Source organism: Sipha flava, unplaced genomic scaffold (assembly GCF_003268045.1).
Source record: "Sipha flava isolate LNK unplaced genomic scaffold, YSA_version1 35a_pilon_pilon, whole genome shotgun sequence".
In the NCBI taxonomy this organism is placed as follows: Eukaryota; Metazoa; Arthropoda; class Insecta; order Hemiptera; family Aphididae; genus Sipha; species Sipha flava.
The window spans coordinates 2,429,777-2,453,170 of record NW_020273058.1 but is presented as its reverse complement, the minus strand read 5'-3'; the positions used below and the strand labels follow the sequence as shown (position 1 = coordinate 2,453,170).

At 26.5% G+C, this 23,394-nt stretch overlaps 3 protein-coding genes across 5 annotated transcripts; 1 reads left to right on the top strand and 2 right to left on the bottom strand.

Annotated features, from left to right (window-relative positions):
* Positions 1–457: 457 nt before the first annotated feature.
* LOC112687759 (probable ATP-dependent helicase PF08_0048) lies at positions 458–9,848 on the bottom strand. Its single transcript, XM_025560680.1, has 13 exons — positions 9,023–9,848; positions 8,777–8,955; positions 7,986–8,714; positions 7,523–7,907; positions 6,930–7,438; positions 6,637–6,864; positions 2,682–5,195; positions 2,400–2,616; positions 1,855–2,330; positions 1,615–1,775; positions 1,393–1,553; positions 1,022–1,315; positions 458–940 (listed from the first exon to the last, which is right to left on the bottom strand). Exons 1-13 carry the CDS (start codon positions 9,399–9,401, stop codon positions 525–527), a joined length of 6,648 nt encoding a protein of 2,215 aa, XP_025416465.1. The 5' UTR covers positions 9,402–9,848; the 3' UTR covers positions 458–524.
* Positions 9,849–10,335: 487 nt separating this feature from the next.
* On the top strand, positions 10,336–18,551 carry LOC112687710 (mitogen-activated protein kinase kinase kinase kinase 3-like). Of its 3 annotated transcripts, none has more exons than XM_025560584.1 (10): positions 10,336–10,561; positions 12,686–12,994; positions 13,540–13,588; positions 13,700–13,846; positions 14,010–14,092; positions 15,684–15,942; positions 16,018–16,234; positions 16,420–17,037; positions 17,739–17,929; positions 18,006–18,551. In XM_025560584.1, exons 2-10 carry the CDS (start codon positions 12,714–12,716, stop codon positions 18,213–18,215), a joined length of 2,055 nt encoding a protein of 684 aa, XP_025416369.1. In that variant the 5' UTR covers positions 10,336–10,561; positions 12,686–12,713; the 3' UTR covers positions 18,216–18,551. The 3 variants fall into 3 exon arrangements, with proteins under 3 accessions (XP_025416369.1, XP_025416368.1, XP_025416370.1); XM_025560583.1 differs by having other exon boundaries at positions 18,003–18,551; XM_025560585.1 differs by having other exon boundaries at positions 17,987–18,079.
* Positions 18,552–20,445: 1,894 nt separating this feature from the next.
* LOC112687637 (FAS-associated factor 2) lies at positions 20,446–22,179 on the bottom strand. The gene is made up of 2 exons (XM_025560468.1): positions 22,068–22,179; positions 20,446–21,968 (listed from the first exon to the last, which is right to left on the bottom strand). Exon 2 carries the CDS (start codon positions 21,965–21,967, stop codon positions 20,645–20,647), a length of 1,323 nt encoding a protein of 440 aa, XP_025416253.1. The 5' UTR covers position 21,968; positions 22,068–22,179; the 3' UTR covers positions 20,446–20,644.
* Between the last annotated feature and the right edge of the window lie 1,215 nt (positions 22,180–23,394).

Here is a 23,394-nt window from a genome sequence, read left to right as displayed (position 1 = left end):
TACATTAAACCTAAACATCTAAAATTTACAATTACATTCATTACCTGTCAAAAGTAACATAATTTTAAAATAAAAAACAATTCATTAATTTGAATTAAATAACTTATTGATTGATAATAAAAAAAATTATGTATAACAACATCAACAAATATGAACTAAACAATAATATAAACATAATTAAAATATTAATAAGTCTATATTCAAATATTATATCGCTACTCACAATGTTTAATAAACATAGTATTTTATGGTTACAAATATTTTTTTCTATTATAAAATAATGTTGAAGAAACAGGAACACGCAATAAATAAATGCTTTATAGTATTAAATATCCAGATTATAAATTTAAAATAATTAGGAAAATACTGAGTTATTTTTGCTTGAATTTAAAATGAATTCCTTAGATTTATATAAAATAACAGATATTATTTAGGATAAAATAAAATATCTAATACACATACAGGAAATATTTTTACAATATTTTATATATACAAATTAGTCTTTTTATAAAATACGAATATTTTTATTGCGAAGATGAGGGACGATGATATTGTGGTGGGTAATTATTAGTATAAGGTTGAGGAAGCCTAGCAGAATATTCATTTTGAACAGGATACCTATCAAATGATCTTGGATATTCTGGTGGATACCTAGGTCCATAACATGAGTTGGCTGAATCAGCCTGTACCCCTATTTCCGATGATTTATGAGGGGGTCGGTCAAATTTTGTTAAGGTTATCGAAGAAGGCAATTTAGGTGGATATGTTGATGGACATAAAATAGGTGATGAAGATTGGGAACCAGCAGCAGATGAATGAGTTGGTGGCATATATGAAGGTGATTGAACAGTTCTAGACGGTGTTTGTATATGTTTAGGTGTTATTGAAATGCTAGGATTATTTCTTAAAAGATTTGAACGGTTTCGTATTTGTTGCATATCTGAAAGATAACAAATTAATTTGTAAAATATAATTGTTTTAACTAAATTTTATTAATATTTATTAAAATATTTTTAATCACCATTTTTAGGTCCTGAATTAAAACTACTTTCTAGTGATTGTGGCCTATTATATGCAATTGTAGAAGGCTGATTTAATTGTGGTTGTGGTTGTGGTTGCTGTTGTTGAGAGCTGAATGTTTGACCAGGAAGTGCTGGACTATTGGGCTTATTATTAGCTGATGTTCGAATAGCAATTATTTTTCCACTTTCTAACTGCATATAAATTCCTTTAGGACTCTTCAGCACCATTACTTTTTGACCAGCTTTCAGTACAATTGAACCTCGATCTCCAGCATTGGTTGGAATCACCACATCTTAAAGAAATAACATTAAATTATACATTTCAAAATGTACTTTTAGAAAAATAATGGTATAAATATAGTATAATTACCAAGTGGTAGTGTCATTTCTTGAGCACTCATTCCTTGTTTTTGCCATACTTCAGCTGGTATCCATCTACGATTTAAAGCATTTCTGCTTGCCATAACTGATGAAGTATTAGACATTGATTGCATTGGACGTACACTAGCCATTGGTTTACCCATTTGATTTCTACATAAAAATATTAAATTAATAATACAATAAACCCTATTATAAAATTAAAAAAATTAACCTATATAATGAAGATGTAGGAGTTTGACCATAATATGAATACATAGGTCTAGAATTTGCTTTCTTCTCCATTTCATAACTTCTTTTAGCTAACCTCTTTTCTGCCTGTGATAATTTTTTATCTTTACGGTCAACAAATAATGATTCATGTTGAAATGGTTCCTAAAGAATAATAAACAAAAATATGTAACAACAAATACTAAAATTATACTTTAATTATTTAAAATATGTTCTAGTATACCTTGGTAAGCACAGAACTTAAATTTTCAACAATGTATTTAATTACTGTATCTTCATAATTATCTTTGAGTGATGAAAAATCTTTTGTAGGTATAGATTCTCCATCATCCCAACATAAATTAGTTACTTCTTTTATGGATAAATGAGCATCTGGATTGCATTCATCAACAACTCTATCTGCCATTACTTGTTTGTTAATTTGTCTATCATAGATTTTTTTTTCTAAACAGTTATCAGTAACTAGCCTATATACAAAACAAGGTTTCTTTTGGCCATAGCGATAAACACGGCATACAGCTTGAGTATCATGACAAGGATTCCAAGAGGCATCAAATACAATAACTCTATTTGCTCCAACAAGATTAATGCCTAATGATCCAGCACGTGTTGATACTAAAAATAAATGAACTGTATTGCAGATGTTGAAATCATTTATTAACTTTTCACGTTCAGATGCTGAGGTACTGCCATCAAGACCTAGTAATAAAAAAATGACATAGAAATTTAATCATAGTAATGAACATCTAGAGGTAATATGTTACTTACGATAATAATCACAATTTCGACACCAATTCTCATCTTTTCCTGGTATTTTATTCCGCTGCAAGAATTCCTCTATTAAATCTAATGTAAATAATGATTGACTAAATAATAATACACGATCCCCAACACGAACAGATTCTTCAACAATAGCAAATAATAGTGACATTTTTGCTGAAGCTTCAATCATACCAGGTACATAATCATGAAATAATTCAACCGCCTAGAGAATATTTAATGAAATATGAAATATGTTAAAATTTTTTATAAAATATTTTATTGTTTTACCCAATCATATGGAATCCCTGGTTCTTCCTTGCCACTTTTCATTAAAAGAGAAGGATTTTTTATTTCGCCTTCCTCTAATGAAGATAATTTTGGATCTATGGTATCGTCTAAGGATCTTGATTCTTTATTTAAAGAAAACAAAGTACTTTTCTCTTCATGAGACTTATCAATATCAGCATTAATGCTAGTACTTCCAAATTCATATTTTGTTTTGTTTTCTAATGAACGAAATGGTGGTAATGGATTAACATCTTGGCTGGTCATAGTGCAAGGTGCTGGATTTTTACGCTCAGGAGGTTGATATGTACATTCAGGTCCAGGAATGTTATCTAATATATCAGATATACTACCTAAAGGTGTACTAGTGCTAGGAGTATATGGTGGATACATAGATGAATAATTTGAATACCTTGAATATGAATCATTTGAATTTGATATATTAAAGCGATTAGGATCTGGAAACATTTTTACTTCAGTTTGATTTGCAGTTTGTGTTGCAGACATCAAACCAACTCCTCTACCAACCATATGTGGCATACCTGATGTTCTAGTATACTGATTTGATTCAGGATCTGTTTTTGCACCTCCTGGTAATCCAGGTTTAATGTTTGATGGCAAAGGGCCATAAGCAGGTTGATATTCATTAATTTGATTGTTCAACATATTAGGAGGTTCTAAAAGACCAAGCAAACCCTGTCCATCTGGTTGACCTACCATAGCGTTATATAATAATGCTTGTTCATTGGCATCAGTTGTAGAATTGAGAACACTTAACATGGCCTGGTCATTAGCCAATAACATTTCTTGGTCGTGTAACATTTGATCATTTAAAATATTTTGATTTTGAAATGGGGAACTGGGTAACATATTTCCATAATTATGATTTTGACTATTCATATGCTGACTTGATTCTAACATATAATTGTTATAATTATTACTTGAATTATTAGGGTTTATAAAAGATTCCCTAATTGGAATATGTCCTCGATTCGATAACATATTATCTGAATTTTGATAATGTTGTTCTTGATTATGATGGTGCTGTTGTTGGTGTTGTGGTTGTTGTTGCTGCTGCTGCTGTTGATGTTGTTGCTGATTGACAAATTTTTGATCAATTTCCTGATGTTGTGTTAACATACTACGATCATGTTGTATAGGTCTAGAATGATTTTGCTGTAAAGCTCCTGAGCTATTTGTTAAATTCCCTTGGTTATTATTATCACACAACAACATCCCTTGATTTCTTACACCTTGGTTGACAGAGGTGTTATTCATTGTTCTTGGATTGTCAATTATTTGATTTGATACTTGATTTTGAATACTTTGGTTGTTTAAAGTACCTTGATTATTATTTAAACTATTACTAATATTCTGTTGGCTGATATTGGTTTGAATAGAAAGTTGATGATTCAAATTAGATTTTTGGTGATTTGTCATAATTTCATTATTATCAAATATCCCCTCAAAACTAACAGCCATATCAGAATTATTGTCATTTCCCTGTTTTATTAAGCCACTTCCATATATTCCTTTATTACTTTCTGATAAAGAAGTATGATTGCTAGTAAACTGGAGATCTTCATTATTTCCTGAAGAGCTTCCAAATATTCCTTTGTTATTACTTGTTAGAATATCTTGATTGTTTGTAAATAATCCTTGATTGTTATTAGAATGAATTTCTTGGTTATTAACTTGATTAAATGCTTGCCTAAATGAAATTTCTTTAGTATTAGATATTACTTGTTGATTAGTTAAGTTACTATCATTATCATTATTAGCAATATGTGTTCCTGAATTAATCATGTTTATTGATTGATTTTTTAGAATTTGTTTATTATTTATATTGGATTTTCGATTTCGTATATTTTTCGGTTTTAGTTTCGACAATTGATCAGTAATATTTTCTGTTTGCAATCTTGATATATTTGAAATGCTTTGACAGTTTACTGTTTCTTTATTTGTGCCTTGATTTGAAAAATTATTCACTTTATGGATATCAGAGGTAAAATTCTGACTATGTAATGATTGTTCAGTTTCTTGTATTCCTTGAGTAGAATCTTGATTAAATCTACGATTTTGGTAATTATTTTGATCATTTGAAACACTATAACTAGTTTCATCATAGTTTTGATAACTAGGTTCACTTTTCACCATCCTAATTTCTCCAACTTCTAACCTAGGATCTTGGGGGTAAGGAAATTGACTTTTTGTTTCTGAACTTTGATTAGATTGATAATATTCTGGATTACCGCGGTAAAAATTTCCACCTTCTTTCCAGTAAGAAGAATTATAGTTTTGATTATAATTGTTAAACTGTTGGTTTGTAAAATTCCCTTGATTTCTATATTGTTGTGATTGAGAATAATCATCAAATTGATTAGCTTGTATAGGTTGCGTGGCAGCTGTGGTATTATGGTTGTGAGTAGTAGGAGTAATAAGTTGATTATTACTTGTATTAGGCATAACTGTAGCTACCGCTGGAGTTTTAATTAGATCTTTCTTTACATTCTGAAACTAATTTAAAATGTAAATTTTAATATAGAAAATATTAAAACTATAGGCATAAATAAGGAAAATGAGATATATAGACTTAATCTTATCTAAAATCGTAAAAAATCCACCTCATCGAAAAAAAAAATTAAATAAATAAATAAAATACAAATATTTAGGAATGATTGAAAAATAAAGCTAAAATAGTAAAAACTGATATTTATAACAAATTATCTATTTGAAACTGTTATGACAAAATTTGTGGTGAAAAAGAAATTCTAAAATCGGTTTAGAAATAAGAGTAAAAGAGAGGTTTGAAATTAATCACTGAGACTAAAGCCTACTAAACCATAATTGTTATTTGAATCTAAAATTTGGACGTGATTAAACGTTACCTATTTATCAATTTAAAAATAAAATATGTAACTTAAATTATCTAGAAGATAGTAAATCCAGTATAATATTAACAAAAAATTTGAGCTAAAGATCGACAACTTTTACATATTCATTGAGATCTAAATAAAAATTTGAGGACAAAAATATTTTTTTGTAATATCTTATACTTAAATTATACATAGATTTTAATAAATAGAATATACATATGTATTTACTTTGTAATTTCTATTATAATATTACTTAGGTGCAAAACTAAATAAATTGTAATAAATAGTTTTCCAAAATAAATGCATTGGGTAATTTTGGTAATAAAAATTAGATTAATTGACTGGATAGTTTATCAAATATTTTACTCAATTATAGCTAAATATTATTGACTTAATACTAACACATATTTTGATTTTAAACAAGTATTACCTATATTTTATTAAAAACTAAAAAGTATTAGTAAATTTATCCATAGTATTGTTTATAAAATTCATATAATTTTAGAAAATGTTTTCAATACCTAAAATAATTTATAATTTTTTTTTTGTATATGATCATTAAATTATAAATAAATTTATTGAAAAATATTGTTTAGATATCATTATTAGTGATATTAGTTTTTATTATTTATATTATTATCTGAATACTATTGTTTTCTTTTTTCTCCTCCTCTTACTGATGATCAAGTAATAATTAACTAACCGTGATAATAAAATTGATAATAAGATAAAAATAATTGAAAGTGAATATTATTTTCACTTATTTCTTCTTCCTTCTTGTAAGAAGACAGTGATGCAATGGACTTTGACAGTTGGTTATTGCACATTCTACATTTTATTTAATGAAAATTTTTCCAAGACACCAAAAAATACAAAAAGTAGTATATACTGTACGTTTTGTCATTGGAATTAATTAATTAAACATTTAGAAAACCTTAAAGAATAAAATATCACTAGAAAAAAATATAGATAAATTAAACTTTAAACAATTGTTTTTTATAAATAATACATTTTATAATTCAATAAATATTTTAAAAAATCATGGTATTTAATAATATGTATTATTATTTATAGATAATTACCTTGCGATTAGGATTGTTTTTTAATTCTTTAGAATTTGGGTTCATTCCTCCTCCTTTTGGCCATCGGTTTCTAGATCTTTTGGGTGCTGCAGAAGGAGAAGTTGCTGGAGTTGGTCCTAAAGGTGTACCTAAAGGTGTACTAGCTTCTTCAAGATCTAAATCAATTTCAGCTTCATCCAATGATCGTTTTTTCAAAAAATAATATAAAATATCGGGATGATTCCAAATCTAAAAAAAAATTATACATAAAATTTTGAAGTTACTATTTTGAATAATATTTTAATGAATCTTACTTTACAACAGACTGCAAATGCCTTCAATGGATTAGGAACAGCTTTTTTCCGTACAACTTCGTTCATGAAACGATCATATAGCAATCGTTGTAAAGGAGTCATACGAACAAGTAAAACATATTCTTCCTTTTGTGGTAGTGTTTTTTCTAATACGGAATGACTTCTCCTCTGAACAAATCCTTCTAAAAGGGAATGTAAAACATGTGCTCTATGTCTCATTAATCTAATATCTTGTGGTGTGCTATCAATACATTGACCATTTTGAATAGGCCTTTCAAACATGTTACTAAATTCAGTTTTTGTTCCTAAATAATTTGGACGGACAAAATCTACCATGCACCAATATTCTAATAAATTATTTTGCAACGGATATCCTGTTAATACTACACGACGTCGACTTTCAATCTCTTTAAGAGATTGAGAAGTAGTAGCATGACTATTTTTAATTCTATGTCCTTCATCACAAATAACTAAATCTGGTCCTGGTTTAACTAATGCTTCTCTCATTTCTATAAAAATAAAAATAATAGATAATTTAAATGTTTCTACTAAAATTTTATTATAACTATGATAATAATACGTAAATTACATACCATCAAGCAATGGTTTATTTTTTTCATCATAAAAATCATCATCAATTTGTTTTTTGTTTCGTTTTTTTCTTGGTTTTCTCGATGTTAACTGTCTGTAGAGTTCATAGCCCATTAGAAGAACACCACCTTCATTTCGCCAACTATGTATCACTTTGCCTCGTGCAGATATCGTTTTATGAAAATCATTAAGCACAAATAATGGGAACTGTCTATAAATGATATTGTTATTTTTTGTTGTGTCTTCTGAATATGTTTTAGTATCATCAGGTAAAGGAAGCCACATGTTAAATTCAGCCATCCAATTTTGTAAAGTATTTATAGGCATAATGCATAGCACATGCTTTGCTGGAGTATGTCTTAAAAAAACATCACAAAATGAAACAACCTGTAAGAAAAATATAATTACATTTTTTATAAATTACATGATATATACATATATTTATTAATATAATTGAGAAATTACCTGGAGAGTTTTACCTAAACCCATTGAATGGGCAAGTATACACCCAAATCCTTTAGAAGATTTAAATCTTTCAAGAGATTCAACCACATTATCATACAAAAATCTTACACCACCGATTTGGTGAGGTTTTATAATACGTGCAATTTGCGGAGCTAAGAAAACATCTGGCTCGTTGTCTGGATGCCCAACATTTATAAGAACTCGCCCAGATTCATCTGGTAGATTATAAGCATCGTTTGTATGCATACCACTATTATGTGCATCATCATCTGCAATGTCTTCTTCTTCTTCATCACCAGATATTAGTATACAGTCATCATCTGAACTTTGAGGTTTTTGTTCTATTTCTTCTTCTTCACTTCCACTACTTATAGTTACAACTTCAGCTATTTTTGTTGGTTTTATGGGAGCAATAGAAACAGATGAAGTAACCATGTGTGGTTCCCTTACATCTCCAAGTTTAGAAGCAATGGAAGATAATTTATTCATTTCATTTCCATCTGTTGAAACATCTGGTTGATTTTTCAATATTTCCAACATTTTTTTATTAAAAATCTGAGGTGATCCAGAATCAGTAGATATCACAATTGTATTAGGTTTAGTTTGTTCTTCCAGTTCAGTAGGTACAGAACTTTTTTTAATTAATGAAGTAGTACCACCTTGTAACAGAGACATAACACGATCTTGAGCTTTAGAATTTTGTCTATTAATTGTAATTTGTTTTTGAACCTAAAAATTATAAAATACACAATTAACAATAAATTATGAACTATATCAAAAGTTTTGCATACTTCTCTAATGATCCGCTGTTGTTCTTGAACACGTCTTAATCTCTCCATTTCTTGTCTTTGAGCAGCCAAGGTCGATTCATCTAATTTTGTTTCATCCATCACTTCTCGAATATTACGCCTCAAATTGGTAGGTCGTTTATCAGATGAAGTTTGATTATCAGGATCTTCATCACTAGTTTCTAAATAACAAAATAAAATAAGTTTATTAATGCAAGAGTATTTAACATTAAATTAAAGCATTCATACTTTCTTCGTTCATTTTAGCTTTTTTTAGAGTTTGATCATCTTCTTCCTCACCAGATTTTCTTTTAGATTTTGTTTCAATATCTTGATCATTTTGTTCATGGTTTTTAATCTCATTTTCTGATTCATTTAGAATATTATCAGATTCTAATTTGACTCCTCCATTTATATTAGTTGTTGTAGGAATTTCATATTCTTCTGAATCACCTTCAGTTTTCGGAATTTCCAGGGTTTTGTTCGCTTCTTCCTCACTACCACTAAAATCATCTTCTTCATCACTACCATCTTCATTTTCTATAACCCTAGGTAGTGGCTTTTCTTCAGATGGTTCAATCCTTTGAACAGTTAAATTCGCATAACGTGATAAATTGAATTGATCCATTAGAAAATCACTGTGCTAAAACCAATTCCATGACATGATAATTTATACTAAATCATTCGTTTGCATTGAATAACAAATAAACATTGAATAGATAATAAAACAATATTATCAAAACAACAATAATTTTTCTGCTCAATTCCCTATCATAAACACATCAGGATACACAGCATTTAAAATTAAAGCTAAATATTTTAAACTATCGCAATTATACAGTTTAAAATATTTCTAGACTTTAAGTAACAGATGAAAATCACGAGAGTTTAAATTAACTAATATTACGTTCGTCCATTTTCTTCATTCAATAAATTTTTGGAAAACATTAATCTCTGAGAATTACAGTGTGGGTGAACAGGTATTATTCCCGTCCCTAATTGTTTTCATTATGATTACATATTATCTATTTCTTGAATCTTAAACTATTAAGAATACTTTGAAATATTCCCTAAAAATACTATAGACTTAATTGTATGTTATAAAATAGAAAATAATCGATAAAAAAATAGTAGTGTTTAGGATAAACCAACCACAGACGACATTTAGTATCATATTAATTTATTATTTACAACTAAACAAATTGATTTTAATTCATAGAATTAAATAGGGGCAAAAGAACGGCATGTTAATTTTTTTCTTCATTCGTATCGAGATAATTTCGAGTCTCAGAGCTCATGCTAAAGATATGCATGCCCAATATTAATGAAAACAATTAAGAATACCATTGAATCATCATTGAATTTTGGATCGTATTTAGAAATTACGAATACGAAAAGGGAAAGCTTACAAGTTTACATCCGGTCAAATTGGCTACACTGCAATGTTGACATGAATGAAGTATTGAAGTGTGTATGCGTAAAAAATTTAACAAGTTATATGAAAAATGAAAATTAATTAATTCTTATCTGATTTTATGGACAATTTTTAATTATTATTTCCTTTTTTGTATTAAATAGTGTACATTTACAAATTCTCTGTTATAATTATTTTTTTTTGGAAAGTGTTAATGATTGTATGAAGTTAAATAACTTAGTATATTGGACGAACGTTTATAATCTATTGTATTATTTAATTAGAGGTATTATTTTTTAATTGCTAAGTATCTTGTTGGCAATGTGAATTTTGTAAAAACTCCTCAGATGGATACGGAATCAATAGAAAAATCTGTAAGTTAATTATATTAGTTTTAACTAAATACAAGGTAGGTAACTAACCAATTTTACAAAAATATTATTATTAGGAAAAAATAATTTGATCAATACTATATTTTAGTATTGTTAAAAAAAACGAATTCTCAAATATTTTAACTTATTGGTGTAATATTAATTCTTGAGTTATTGTATATATGAAATTATTTTAAACCCATGCATGGTGTCCAAAATTCAAGGAAAATATTTGAAAGAAAAATAGTATAACTGTTGAAATTTTATATTTGTTAAAAAAGCTCTATTTTTAGATAAACTGAGTCATTATATTCTTATTTTATGTGAATAATTAATGTTTCAATATAATAAAAGTTCTTATTTACACGGGTATCTATTTGAATTTTTAAAAAATTAATTTTTTATGTAAAAATTGAGTAAAATATTGATAGAAAATTTAAAAAAATCAATTTATCAAACTTTATCTATTTAAAATTGTGTTTTATGTCTATACTTTAAATATTATCGTATACAGTTAAAACAGAAAATGGGTATCCAATAAATTTACCTAGACACCCTAAATTTTATTAGATTCTTAGTAGGATGGTCACATTTAGTGAACTAGTGATTGAAGATATTACTTGATCAGAGGTAACTGTCCAGTAAATGATTGACCACCTAATTATGCCCAAATAAGTAACTAATTCTGTATTTTAGGTTAGTTGTATTTTATAAACACATAAAAAATTTTTTCATAATAAGTACAATTAAATACTAAAATTAAAAATCTAGTATTAAATATATATATATATAATATAAGGGATATATATATAATCAAATTGTTTATATATAGAAATAAATAAATAAATAAAAGCTTTACCTGGAACCTGGAGTATTATTATATTTGAATAGTTTAATCAGTTTCAAATTAAAAATTCATCATCAGGTTTATAAGTATAAAGTTAATAAAATTGCAACTGAATATGAAATTATAATTATAAATTATAATTAAATATCTATATTATATAAATATACTAAAATTTTGATCTTTCAAAACATTTATTTATCTAAAAATTAAAACTATTTCCCTTGGTATTTTTTTCTTACTGTCTAAAGGGTTCTTGTCTCTGTAACTGATCTTCTCTATCTGCTAATTTTTTATTTATTTATACCTTTCTAGAGTTAGTAATATAATATTATACAGTTGTTAATTAATTTTTATTATTTATAAGTAACACTATAAGAACCATGTACTGGTGGTCTGTGAGCCTTTTTTATCTGGCCCGCTCTATATTTTAAAATTACATCATACAATTTTAAAGTTTATGGTGTATTCCCTAACTTATCAATATAATAATTGTTTTTTAATATTAAACATCGTTAAATATCTAAATGTCATATGTATGTATAAGTATAACTTTCAATCATAGCTGTTTGTACCGAATTATGTCAGTTTCATCGTATCGTGTTGTCGTGTGTGTTGAATTTATTTCCGAACTAATTAAAATTCATATTTTGAATGACCTTTTTTTTTTCTATGATCTTGCCCGCTAGATTTTAATTTTTTAAAAATTGGCACTCTAGTAACTTTGAGTTGCCCTTCCCTGGTATAGAATGATGTATAAGAGAGTTAAACATACAAAAAGTGTAATGCTCAAAAGTTTGTAAACTTAATCCATTATTTTTATATTGAACATAGTATTTTGTATCAGTAAAACTATGTATATTGATTTTTTTTCTGCATATTTCCAATACTATTGTAGAATATTAAGTTTCCCAAAAATTGCTTGTGGTTTTATATGGCTACATGGTAATCAATGGAAGAAAACTCAATGAATTGTAATATATGCATAATTATAATTTGAAATAGTTTATAACATTGTTTATTACCATCAAGCTATCTACTTAAGTTAAACTAATAAATATATAAAATAATTTTTATGCTTAACATTTTTCAAGAAAATGTAAAAATCATTATAGATTAATTACTTGGTCATTGTTGCACTAGTGTTTGAATATGTAATTTAAACAATCCTATTATAGTATAATAGCTTCATGGTACATTAGTGGTGAAAATGTGATAATTATAATTTATTAAGATTCATAATTTTATATTTATAAATAATTATCATTAATTAACATTTTCAGGTAGTTAAAATGTTATGACAAATTACTAATGACTATGGATAAGAAGACTGAATTCCAACGTAAAGAAGGATGTCGATTAAAAGGCAATTCTTGCTGTGCTCTTAAGCATGCTGTACGTTCACTTACCAATCTAGATGATTTTGTTAGTGAACGTATTGGTGAAGGTTTCTTCTCAGAAGTGTATCGTGTTACTCACAGAAATACTGGAAAAGTCATGGTCCTGAAAATGAATATTAAACAGTCTAATCGATTCAATATGTTGAAAGAAGTGCAGCTAATGAATAAGCTTTCACATCCTAATATTCTTGGGTACAAAAATTAAGATACTATATTTAAAATATTTAATGATTGATTAATACATTCAATGCAAATGTTATAATATAGCTAAAATATAATATATTTATAATATAACTATAGAAATATATATTACATATTTCCATAGTGTTTTAAAACACTTTGCTGAGAGTGTATGATTATAATAATTTTGTTGTTCACTCATAATTTTTGATGTAATTTATGTTTTTCAAATTTTGATGTGTAACGTCAAAATAAATTCAACATTAATAGTGTTAATAACTGTGTTCATTTAAAAAATTGTTATTTATATATAATATACATACAATATTTTAAGATAAATTTTAGTTGTAACACTTCGTTTTGACAACTTATATTAAAATTAAATGTATATATATATGTATAGCATATTGTCATGTGAATGTAAAACTTTTAACACTACTTAACCAAAATTAATTTCAATAGATGTATGAATCAAATAAAAAAAATTATAAATTGTTTTCAAAATTTTAGAAACTAACTTTGTAATTATAGTATAGTCATTTTATTTATTATTATAGATTTGAAGGTGCTTGTGTTTACAAAGGACAACTTCATGCATTAACTGAGGTAATTATATATAGCTTTTTGTATGATTCAAATAAATAATATTTGTCTTATTAGTATTATTTATTTTGTCTGCTGAGGTAAAAATAATTTATAAATAATTATACTTGTTAGTATATCAATGGTGGAAGTTTGGAACAATTAATTGAGTCTGATACAGAACTTTCATTTAAAGTAAGAATGAAAATAAGTCTTGACATTGCAAGGGGCATGAAGTATCTACATTCAAGAGATATATTTCATCGTGATTTAACTTCTAAGGTAAATAAAATTATTTTCTTTTCAAGTAATTAATATTAATCTAATTTTTAATTCACTCTGAAGTTGTTATTGGCCTCTACTGTATTTACTGTATTATATACTTTTATTGTTAAACTATAATACTATTATAAATATGATGCTATAATAAATAATATTGTTTTAGAATATATTAATTAAGAAAAATGAAACAACTAAAGATCTAATAGCTGTTGTGGCTGATTTTGGCCTAGCTGCAAAAATACCAAAGTAAGTAATATTTAAATTTAAATTATAAACATTTATATTGTTATTATTAATACAATTGTATCAGACAAATATTTTAACTAATTATACAATCAATATTTATCAATCTATATTTATATTAAATAATAAAATATAAATTTAGTTTTAGTTTTTTAGAAAATAATTTATATAAAATATTTTTAACAATTTAATTGCTTAGTTATAAAATACAAATACTGTCTATAAATATAAAACAAGTGAACCAATAGCAGTAGCAAATGCTGACTGAAGTATGGGCATGTTCATTTAACATAATGTATTATAGTGATATTTTAATTATAATTAATAATACACAAATTTGTATTTATTTATAAATAAAACTATGAATGATGTACCTACCTGAAATTAATGATATTAGAACAAAATGAAAAAAAAATTTTCATATACTTGTACACGTAAAATACAGGGTGGGGCACTGAAACGGCCGATTTTCAAAGATAAATTTTCTCAGTAGTTATTAAAATAAAAATTGTCTCTAAATATTATGTTGTAAGACAGCATGCCTTTTAGTAAACATGGAACAGTGGAGTGATAAACAACATGCTTATGCGATAATCTCATTATACAAAATAATGACAATTACGTAGCTGCGCAAGCGTTTATTTCGTCTTCATTTCAATCTTAAATGCCATGATTCAGTACCATTGATAAGACTATTCAAATATGGATAACCAACTTTGAAGACTCGGGTTTAGCATTAAAAAATCCGAAAAAAAAGCATTTGTAAACATCACTGCTGTTAGGACCGCTCTTATAAGTAGTCCAAAATGTTCTGCACAAAACATGTTTTTGTTAAATTTTTCTAGTATAAGTCTATGTCAGATTTTACACGGTGACGTGCTTTTTTTTTGTACAGGCTTCTTTTTTAATGCTGAATCCGATTCTTTAAAGTTGGTTACCTATATTTGAATAACCTTGCTGATGGTACTGAATTATGGCGTTTAATATAAAAATGGAGACGAACAAATGTTCGATGTGCAGCTACGTAACTCATTATTTTTGTAAAACAATTTTATCGCATAAGCACTTTGTTCAACACTCCACAGTTCCATATTTACTAAATGGCATGTTGTCTTGCAACTAATAATATTTAGAGAGAATTTTTACTTTAATTGCTACTGAAAAAATTTATCTTTGAAAATCTGCTGTTTCAGTGCCCCACCCTGTAAATAAGTCATTGACAAAGTACAGCAAAATGAGCATGCCCTGGGTAATCAGTACCACAGCTGCTAGTAGAGCTGATTTTGAAATAACTGGTATTTCACAACGACAACAAGCATTGTGTAGCTTACACATATAACTGTTGTATGCTCTGTCAGTAAATGTTATGATAAAAATAAACATGGATATGTATAACATATATAGACAAAAATTTTATTGTATATTTTGATTTTTTTTTTTAATTTTTATAAATATTTTTTTTCTTAAGCATGTTTTACTATAAAAGTTTGATTCTTTGTTTTATTTTAATTTTTGATATAATAATATATTTAAATTTAAATTTGTAACTTTATGGAAATAATATTTTTAAGAATTATTTTGTTTTGTATATTAGGAAAGGACAAAGATTACAGCAAGTTGGATCGCCTTGGTGGATGTCACCTGAATGTGTCAAAGGCCATGTATATAATGAGAGCAGTGATGTATTTAGTTATGGAATTGTTTTATGTGAAATTATTGCCAGAGTCAAAGCAGATCCAGATATATTACCTAGAACACAAAATTTTGGTCTGGATTATATAGCTTTTGTTGAGTTATGTTCATCTTGTCCGCCACCTACTACATTTCTTAAATTAGCATTTTCTTGCTGTCATGTAAGTTAATTTGATATTAAAATTTTTAACAATATTTGTATAATAATTATAATTCTATTATATTTAATCTTACAGTTAGATGCTAAATCACGTCCAACATTTAAAGAAATTGTTCAGCAGTTAGAAGAAGCACTTGCTTTTCCCCTTACTGCAAGTTCAAATATTTCTGGATCATGGAGATGCCCAGTTGTTACAACTCGGTCTAATCCTTGTTCAACAACTATGGTAGAAGCACGAAGTGAAGAGTTCCTGTTACAAAACGATGGGCCAGAAGAAAACAGTCATAAAAAATGTAATTCAAAATTTGAACTTTATTTTTCTTTCTTTCACTTTAGTATTCAATATGTTTTTCCTTAAGCTGAAGAACTATTTTATAATGTGCAATTATTCTTAAATAATTTAATAATTCTTAATTTATAATCTGAAAATTTTTTTAAACTAAATAATTTTTTATATTTTATTTTATATATTTAACAGTGTGTCATAGTAGATCATTATCTGAAGATGAAGGATTATTGGCTTTTCCTGCACATACTGCTCCATCAGACAAAGCACGATGTCATTTTGTACAACCTTTACGTTATGTGGGTGAAAGTATGTGCCGTCAAGATCCTCATTATAAGCCTTGCCCATCCAAATCCAATCCCTTTCATAAACTGGATGCAAAGTTTCAAGGAGTTCGAAAAATACTTGCTTCTACAAACGGTTCAGATTTATTTTCATCATGCTGTGAACTACCATCACCTGGTTATGGTGATCTTGAGAGGCGGTGTTCATTAAGTGTTTCAAGTAGTGGTACACTTATTGCTGATTCATCTACACCTAAAGGAAAACATGAATATATTGAAAAATCATTAAAAAAATGCCGGTCTACATCTTTACCAACATCTCCATTAATGTCTAGAACTAATGAAAAACGATGGGTGTCTTTAGCAAATATAGAAAATAATGTTCAATCCTTTCCTACTGTTACAGTAGATTCATGTTGGACTAATCTCACAATTCCAGTAAACTCTGGTGTAGCCAATCTTAGACGGAGAGGCTCATGTGAATCGGGTTTCTACAGTAGTGTTTGTGATGATTTTTGTTTACCAGGTAAAGATTTATTTCAATATAGTAGATTCTGCTTAATATAGGTATATTGGAACCAGTTATATTTGCCTGCATTAAGTGGTTACTAATAAACACAAAAATGAATAAAAAACATAAGTTTTAAATTTTAAATAAAATATATTTCATGAATCACAAATGTATGTATTGTAATATAAAAAATATTTATAAAATAAATTCCTGTACTGTAAAATTTAAAAAAATATTACTAAATAAAATGCATATATTCATATAAATAATTTTTTATAACATGTTTAAATTTTGTTATTGTGTCTATTCTTCAACTAGCTTAACCAACTATTATTGTCAATAAAATTCTTGTTACTCATTTTATGTGCTAATTCTTTGGATTTAGTTTTCAAAATGAACCCAAAAATATGAACATCCTAGTTTTATTATCTATGAAAATCATTTACTCTAGAGTTATACTAAGCTTCAATGAAATAGAAAGACCCACATTAAAGGTGTCTTTTTGACATGTTACCATACATTAGAATCATGACCATCCCATATTAACAGATGGACACCTTAAGCAGAATTTACTGTATTTTATTTTTTATCAAATTTTGTTATATCATTATACTAAAATATTAACTACACTTAGAATAATAGTTTTGTGTGCTCAACTATTTTCTTGCTGTGTTAAGTAAAAGAAAAAACAATATTAATGAACAATGTTTTGGCAGGACTTGAGTGCCAGCATACAACTAATGCTTCATCAGTGACATTGTCATCTGGTTCTGCTACATCTTCATTATTCCTTGACTCCACCAGTGATGAACACCATCTCCGACCTGGGGGCTATTGTTTTCAACACAATAATACACATCATAGTTCAGATGACCTATCCACATGTAATGAATGGGAAAACCATCAAGTAATTATATATTATTAAATCAAATTTGTTTATTTTGTCTAATACTTTTTTATAAAGTTAATATTTATTTCAGAAGACTAAGCATATAAGTAAAATTGTTGAATATTTTGAAGAAAAACAATGTCAGCGAGATACACAGTCTTCTATAAGACCAAGACGTTCAGGTCTTGTATCTGGAGTTTTACGACGTGCAACAAACACAACTAGTCCAAATGTCTGTGGCAAACGTATTTTGGTGTGTGAAGGAGCTGTAAGGTCAAAATTAAAACTTTTTGATAGAAAATAAATGTTCTCATCAGGGTGCTACTTACCATTTATAAATATTTGTTTTTTTTTTTTTTTTATGGTAGGTTATTTTTTGAATTTTTCCAAAATTTGTTTCATCTAGTCATAGATACCACAGAATGCCAAAACAGTATAATGTATATTAAAACCATAACATGATATTTATTTACAATAGTTGCCATTTTTCTTTTTTTTCTCTTTTGGTAAGCATGAGGGGTTTTAATATGTATAGAAGTTATATTTGTAATTTTTTGTTTTTTTTTCTAATATTTTATTAAGGGAACTATTTACTATTAGAAAGTTCAACACAAGATTAAAAAGAATTATTTTTATTGTATCTGTTTTATTTTTGTATTTAATGATGGATGTAAAATAATCAACAAGCAAATATTTTGTATGAAATCAAAAATTTTCTTTAGGTGTAATTAATAACTAATAGAGTTAATTTTCTCTTATCGACTATCCAAATTATTGGTTAATTAAAAATGTTTTACACTATTATTATAAGTTTCAGAAGTTATTGAAAAAATTATTTTTTTCTTTAATTATTCTATTTCTCTCAACAACAATTTAAGATAATATTATTAAAATACTAAACAAATTTCCTAATCTTATTTAAACTAAGACAATATAATAAATTTAGTAAAATACTTAAAAATGTATCTATTAATTTTTTATTTATACTTGTAAATTACACTTTCATATGAAATTGAATTATATTGACTATTATGAACATTTTAGTCTGTATCTAATGATACATAATAGCAGTGGGAAGAATAACTCCTTTAACTCTAAAGTAATTGGTCATTCATTATTAATTTAAAATTTTGTAAAGATTGTGTTTATTTTTATGTTTTTAATTTAGTTTTCAACTAGAAAACTTGCTCCAATTATCAAAATGAGGTATGGTTTCTGTTCAAAAATTTTGTATATTTGGTTTAGCCAGGGGATATTTTTTTGAATTTCTCAATAATTTTTCAAACATTAGAGAAACACCGATTTAAAAAAAAAATCCTTTATTCATTGTAATAATCATAGATACATGATATTTTCTTTGAATGCTAATATCATTATTCTTGGAGATGATATAAATTTTAAAAGGTTTTGATTTTTCTGTGATACATGCTGATATTTTATATTTTTATAAAATGCCAAAAAAAACCAAACATTTTTAGATAGTAATACAAAGTTGATAAACTACATACATATATATCATACATACATTATTCTTACTTTTATAGAAAAGTACCGAAAATCATTGGTAACAATTTTTTTATAAGATTTCAAATCTAAAATATTTACACAACCTGACAATAATAATGAAAATCTTACACTATTGTAGTTAAAAATGTATGTTTTAATATGTAATGTATAAATTACTCTTATTATTATTTCTGTAAAATTATTTTAACCAACATAATAACAAAGTTAAAAGATTCTCTTACTACTATAGTAGTATTAAATATTTTTAGATAAAAAGAATTATCTGGTTTTCACTTATAATTGATTTTCAAAATAAATTATTTATCGATTTCAAATATATAACAATAATTTATCTATTTCAGTTGCCATTCTCAGTCTGTATCTTGCCTCTTTTAATTTACTTACAAAAAGTACTATCAAACTTCATAGTAATTACTGTAGAAGGTGTTAAGTATATAATGAATAAAAAAAACAAATTAATTAATTCTGTTGGAATTTCTTCCACTTAATATAAAATGTTTAAGTCATATGATATTATAAAATAGGTCTTTCAATAAAGAACTTACATTTAAAAAATCAATATACATGCAAAAGTAAATTAATTATGAACCCGTTAAAATAACTTGCTTGAAAATGTTATCTAGTGGTATAACTAGTATTTTAGAATGTGGGCCAATAAATATAATAATGAATATAATAAATTTTTATTTTTATATTATGTATATTTAAATGGTTTTAATTTTATTAATAAAATTGTTTATAATTTTAAATCATCATTTGTATGTATCTTAAAACACAAGTTAAAATGATGAGTATAAGTTTATTTCTATCGACTTCCTATATAGATATATAATATATAATTATAATATTTATTTTTTAAAAAATATTTATTGAATCAAATAAAACAAAACCATTTATTATAATACAGTTAAAAAAATATTAAAACAATACAGTTGCTAAACGTGCAAAATAAATTTATGACGCTCAAAAATGATAAAACAAATTTTCTCAAAGAAATTAAGTCAAAGTAAAAATAAATATATATATTTATATATTATAATTAACTGGTATTTGGTTCTACATACTCAAATTTCGATTAAACATTTTTTTTTAATTAAAACACCTTATACTTGTACCATTGCAATTTATAAATTATTATTTTAATTGTAATTTTTACAATATTTCTGTACTTTTAATAACTTAACATAAATATTTGTTTATTTATATTCACGAGTCTAAATCATTGATAAATAGAACTTCTCTTTTTTGTAAGCCCGCTTGTACAAGAGTTTTATCTCTATCCTCAGTGCTAAGTACTCGCTTTGGAAAATTAGTGGCTACTTCAAAAACGTCTGGTGAATTTGGATGGCAAAACACAAAATCCAATACATCAGACAAAGGTGATACATCTGCAAATCGCCTTTCTATTCTTATACCACCTGGCATAATAAATACTATTGTCAAAGCACCAGGTTCTTCAACGGATGGCTCTTTTGGGATTCTTGACAACATATCTATTTTCTTTTGTTTAAGTTCTTCCTTTTTTGCTTTTTCTATTTCTTCTAATTTTTCTTTTTGCATACGTTCTTCTCGTTCTTGATTTTCTTTCTCCTTTTTAAGTTGCTCTTTTTGCTCATCTGCACGCAAAGACTCTAAATATGCTCTATCCTGTTGTTCCCGTAAGGATTGATTAAAACTACGTTCAATTCGTTCAGCACGAGCAGCTATAAGATAAGCTTCATTAGCTTCAAACACTGACCGCAATCTTCTTATAAATTCTTCAGGTGATACAGGTCCTTCCATTCGACCAACTAACGTCATGCGACTTTCTCTCAACACGACTACGGCAACATAAGGATAAACATTAGCTTGTAAAGCTGTAGCTACACGATTACCTTCATTGGTATCTTGTTCACAAGCCCAAAATAGTATATTACTTTCATTTAGGAATGAAATAACATTACTATTTGGCAATACAGAAGAACAGAAATTAGAACAATCTGATTGATCATTTTGATGTAAATAAATTACAAGAAATCTCAATTCTTGCTTAGCATCATTAAGTGCTTGTTTATATGATCCTCTATAATATACTGGATGTCCATTACCATACACAGACTCATAGTTTAGTATAAATTTTCCAACATCAGCAACAGGATCTGTAATTGGAGGTCTAGGTTCAGGCCATACTAAACTCCAAGTAAATCGTACCACTGATACAAATGTGTTGTAAAATGTTCTTAGTATATAATCTATTACAAATGGTAAGAAATTTCCAGTTCCAGAAGATTCTGAATTGAATATTTGTTGCCTAGTTGGATCAACTACAACTGTTGGTGCAGAAGATGTTTCTGATGTTCCAGCAAATACTGAAGGGCGACCTTCTCTAAGATTTAACTGATCTTGAACAGCAGATTCTAAATCCCAATTATGTCTTTGTAATACATCCCGACATGTTGGCAAACTCTCTATACCAGTAAGATCCTGGAATTGAAATAATTTACCAATCTGTTCAGCACACAGATCAGCAGTGAAGTCTTCTTGGTCCATTCTAAAATATACATTACAATAAACGCGATTAAAACTCTTATTTACTAATAATCTAATAAATTAACAGTAAAAATAAATGATATGATCGTATTAGTCTTACCTCAGTACTATAATTTCATTGAATAATTAATTTGCAGAAGTTAGCCGTATTAAAAATTTGAGATATACAAATATTTTAAAAACCAAAATAAATTGAAAAATGTAGCAATTGAAAGTTTTATAACGAAAAAATGTAGGAAGTTCAATAAAGAAGTAAAATAATAATAATTTTATTATTATGATAAGTTAAATCAACGTTGATAACTTTTCAGGTGCAGCCAACATATAAATCATTATTATTTCCCTTTTAGGTTTAACATTGAAAATGCTTTATAAAATATAAATGTTTTTAATATTTAGAAACATTTTTCGTTATGAGTCTAAGCACTGAGCTATTAGGTTTAATTTATAATGTAATTATTTCTTCTTTAAATTTTATACTATCTACAAAAAGTATTATTATCAAATTATTATTTGTCTTTGTATTAAAATATTTGAGATTATTCATGATATATACGTGTTGGCAATGTTGGAAAGTACTTAACGTAACATAATTTAGGTACGAGTTAGTCAAAATAATGATAGAAAACATATGTTATTAGACTTAGAAGTAACAATTTGGTACCTAAATAACACTTCTATAAATTAATAATTGATGACAAAAATTACTTTATTTTTTGAGTATTGTGATTTTTAATTCTAAATACATAAATATTTTAGAAAATAAATGTTAAACACCAATTGACAACAAAATATAAAAATTATGCAGTGTGTAGTTCTATCAGGGGCGTTAAGAAATGGGGGTCAAGGTGTACAATTTCATCCCTACTTTTAAAATACAAAAATTATTATTTATTAATAACATGGTGAATATAATTGAAATTATGTTATGCCTGTGCTACATTTTTAAATTGTATTTATTTAGAAAAAAGGCATCTTGAAGTAATTTAATTACACAAAAACAAAAGACTGTAATACTTATTAAAAAAACCTAAAAATAAATTGGATTTAATATAAGAAATTATAAATATTGACATAAACCAATGGTTCTTAACCTGTGGTCCACGGCCCTATGGGGGGCAGCGCTTCTCAACCTTTTTTGTTTTAGGGCCCTTAAAATTTAATGTAAAATTGTCAAGGCCCCCTCAGTCAAAATCATTAATTATTTATTGTTAATGAAATACTAAATTTACATGCACTATTTCACACAAATAAATTATTAAAATGTAAAGAAAATAAATATATGTATTTTAATATATTTTTGAAATGTAATCTTATATAATTGTATAAAACTTAAAACATATATAAACAAAAAATAATTGATAATAACTATATAGCAATTCAAAAGTATTCAGTAATCAGTGGTGTAGTGGTGTAATTGGGGAGGG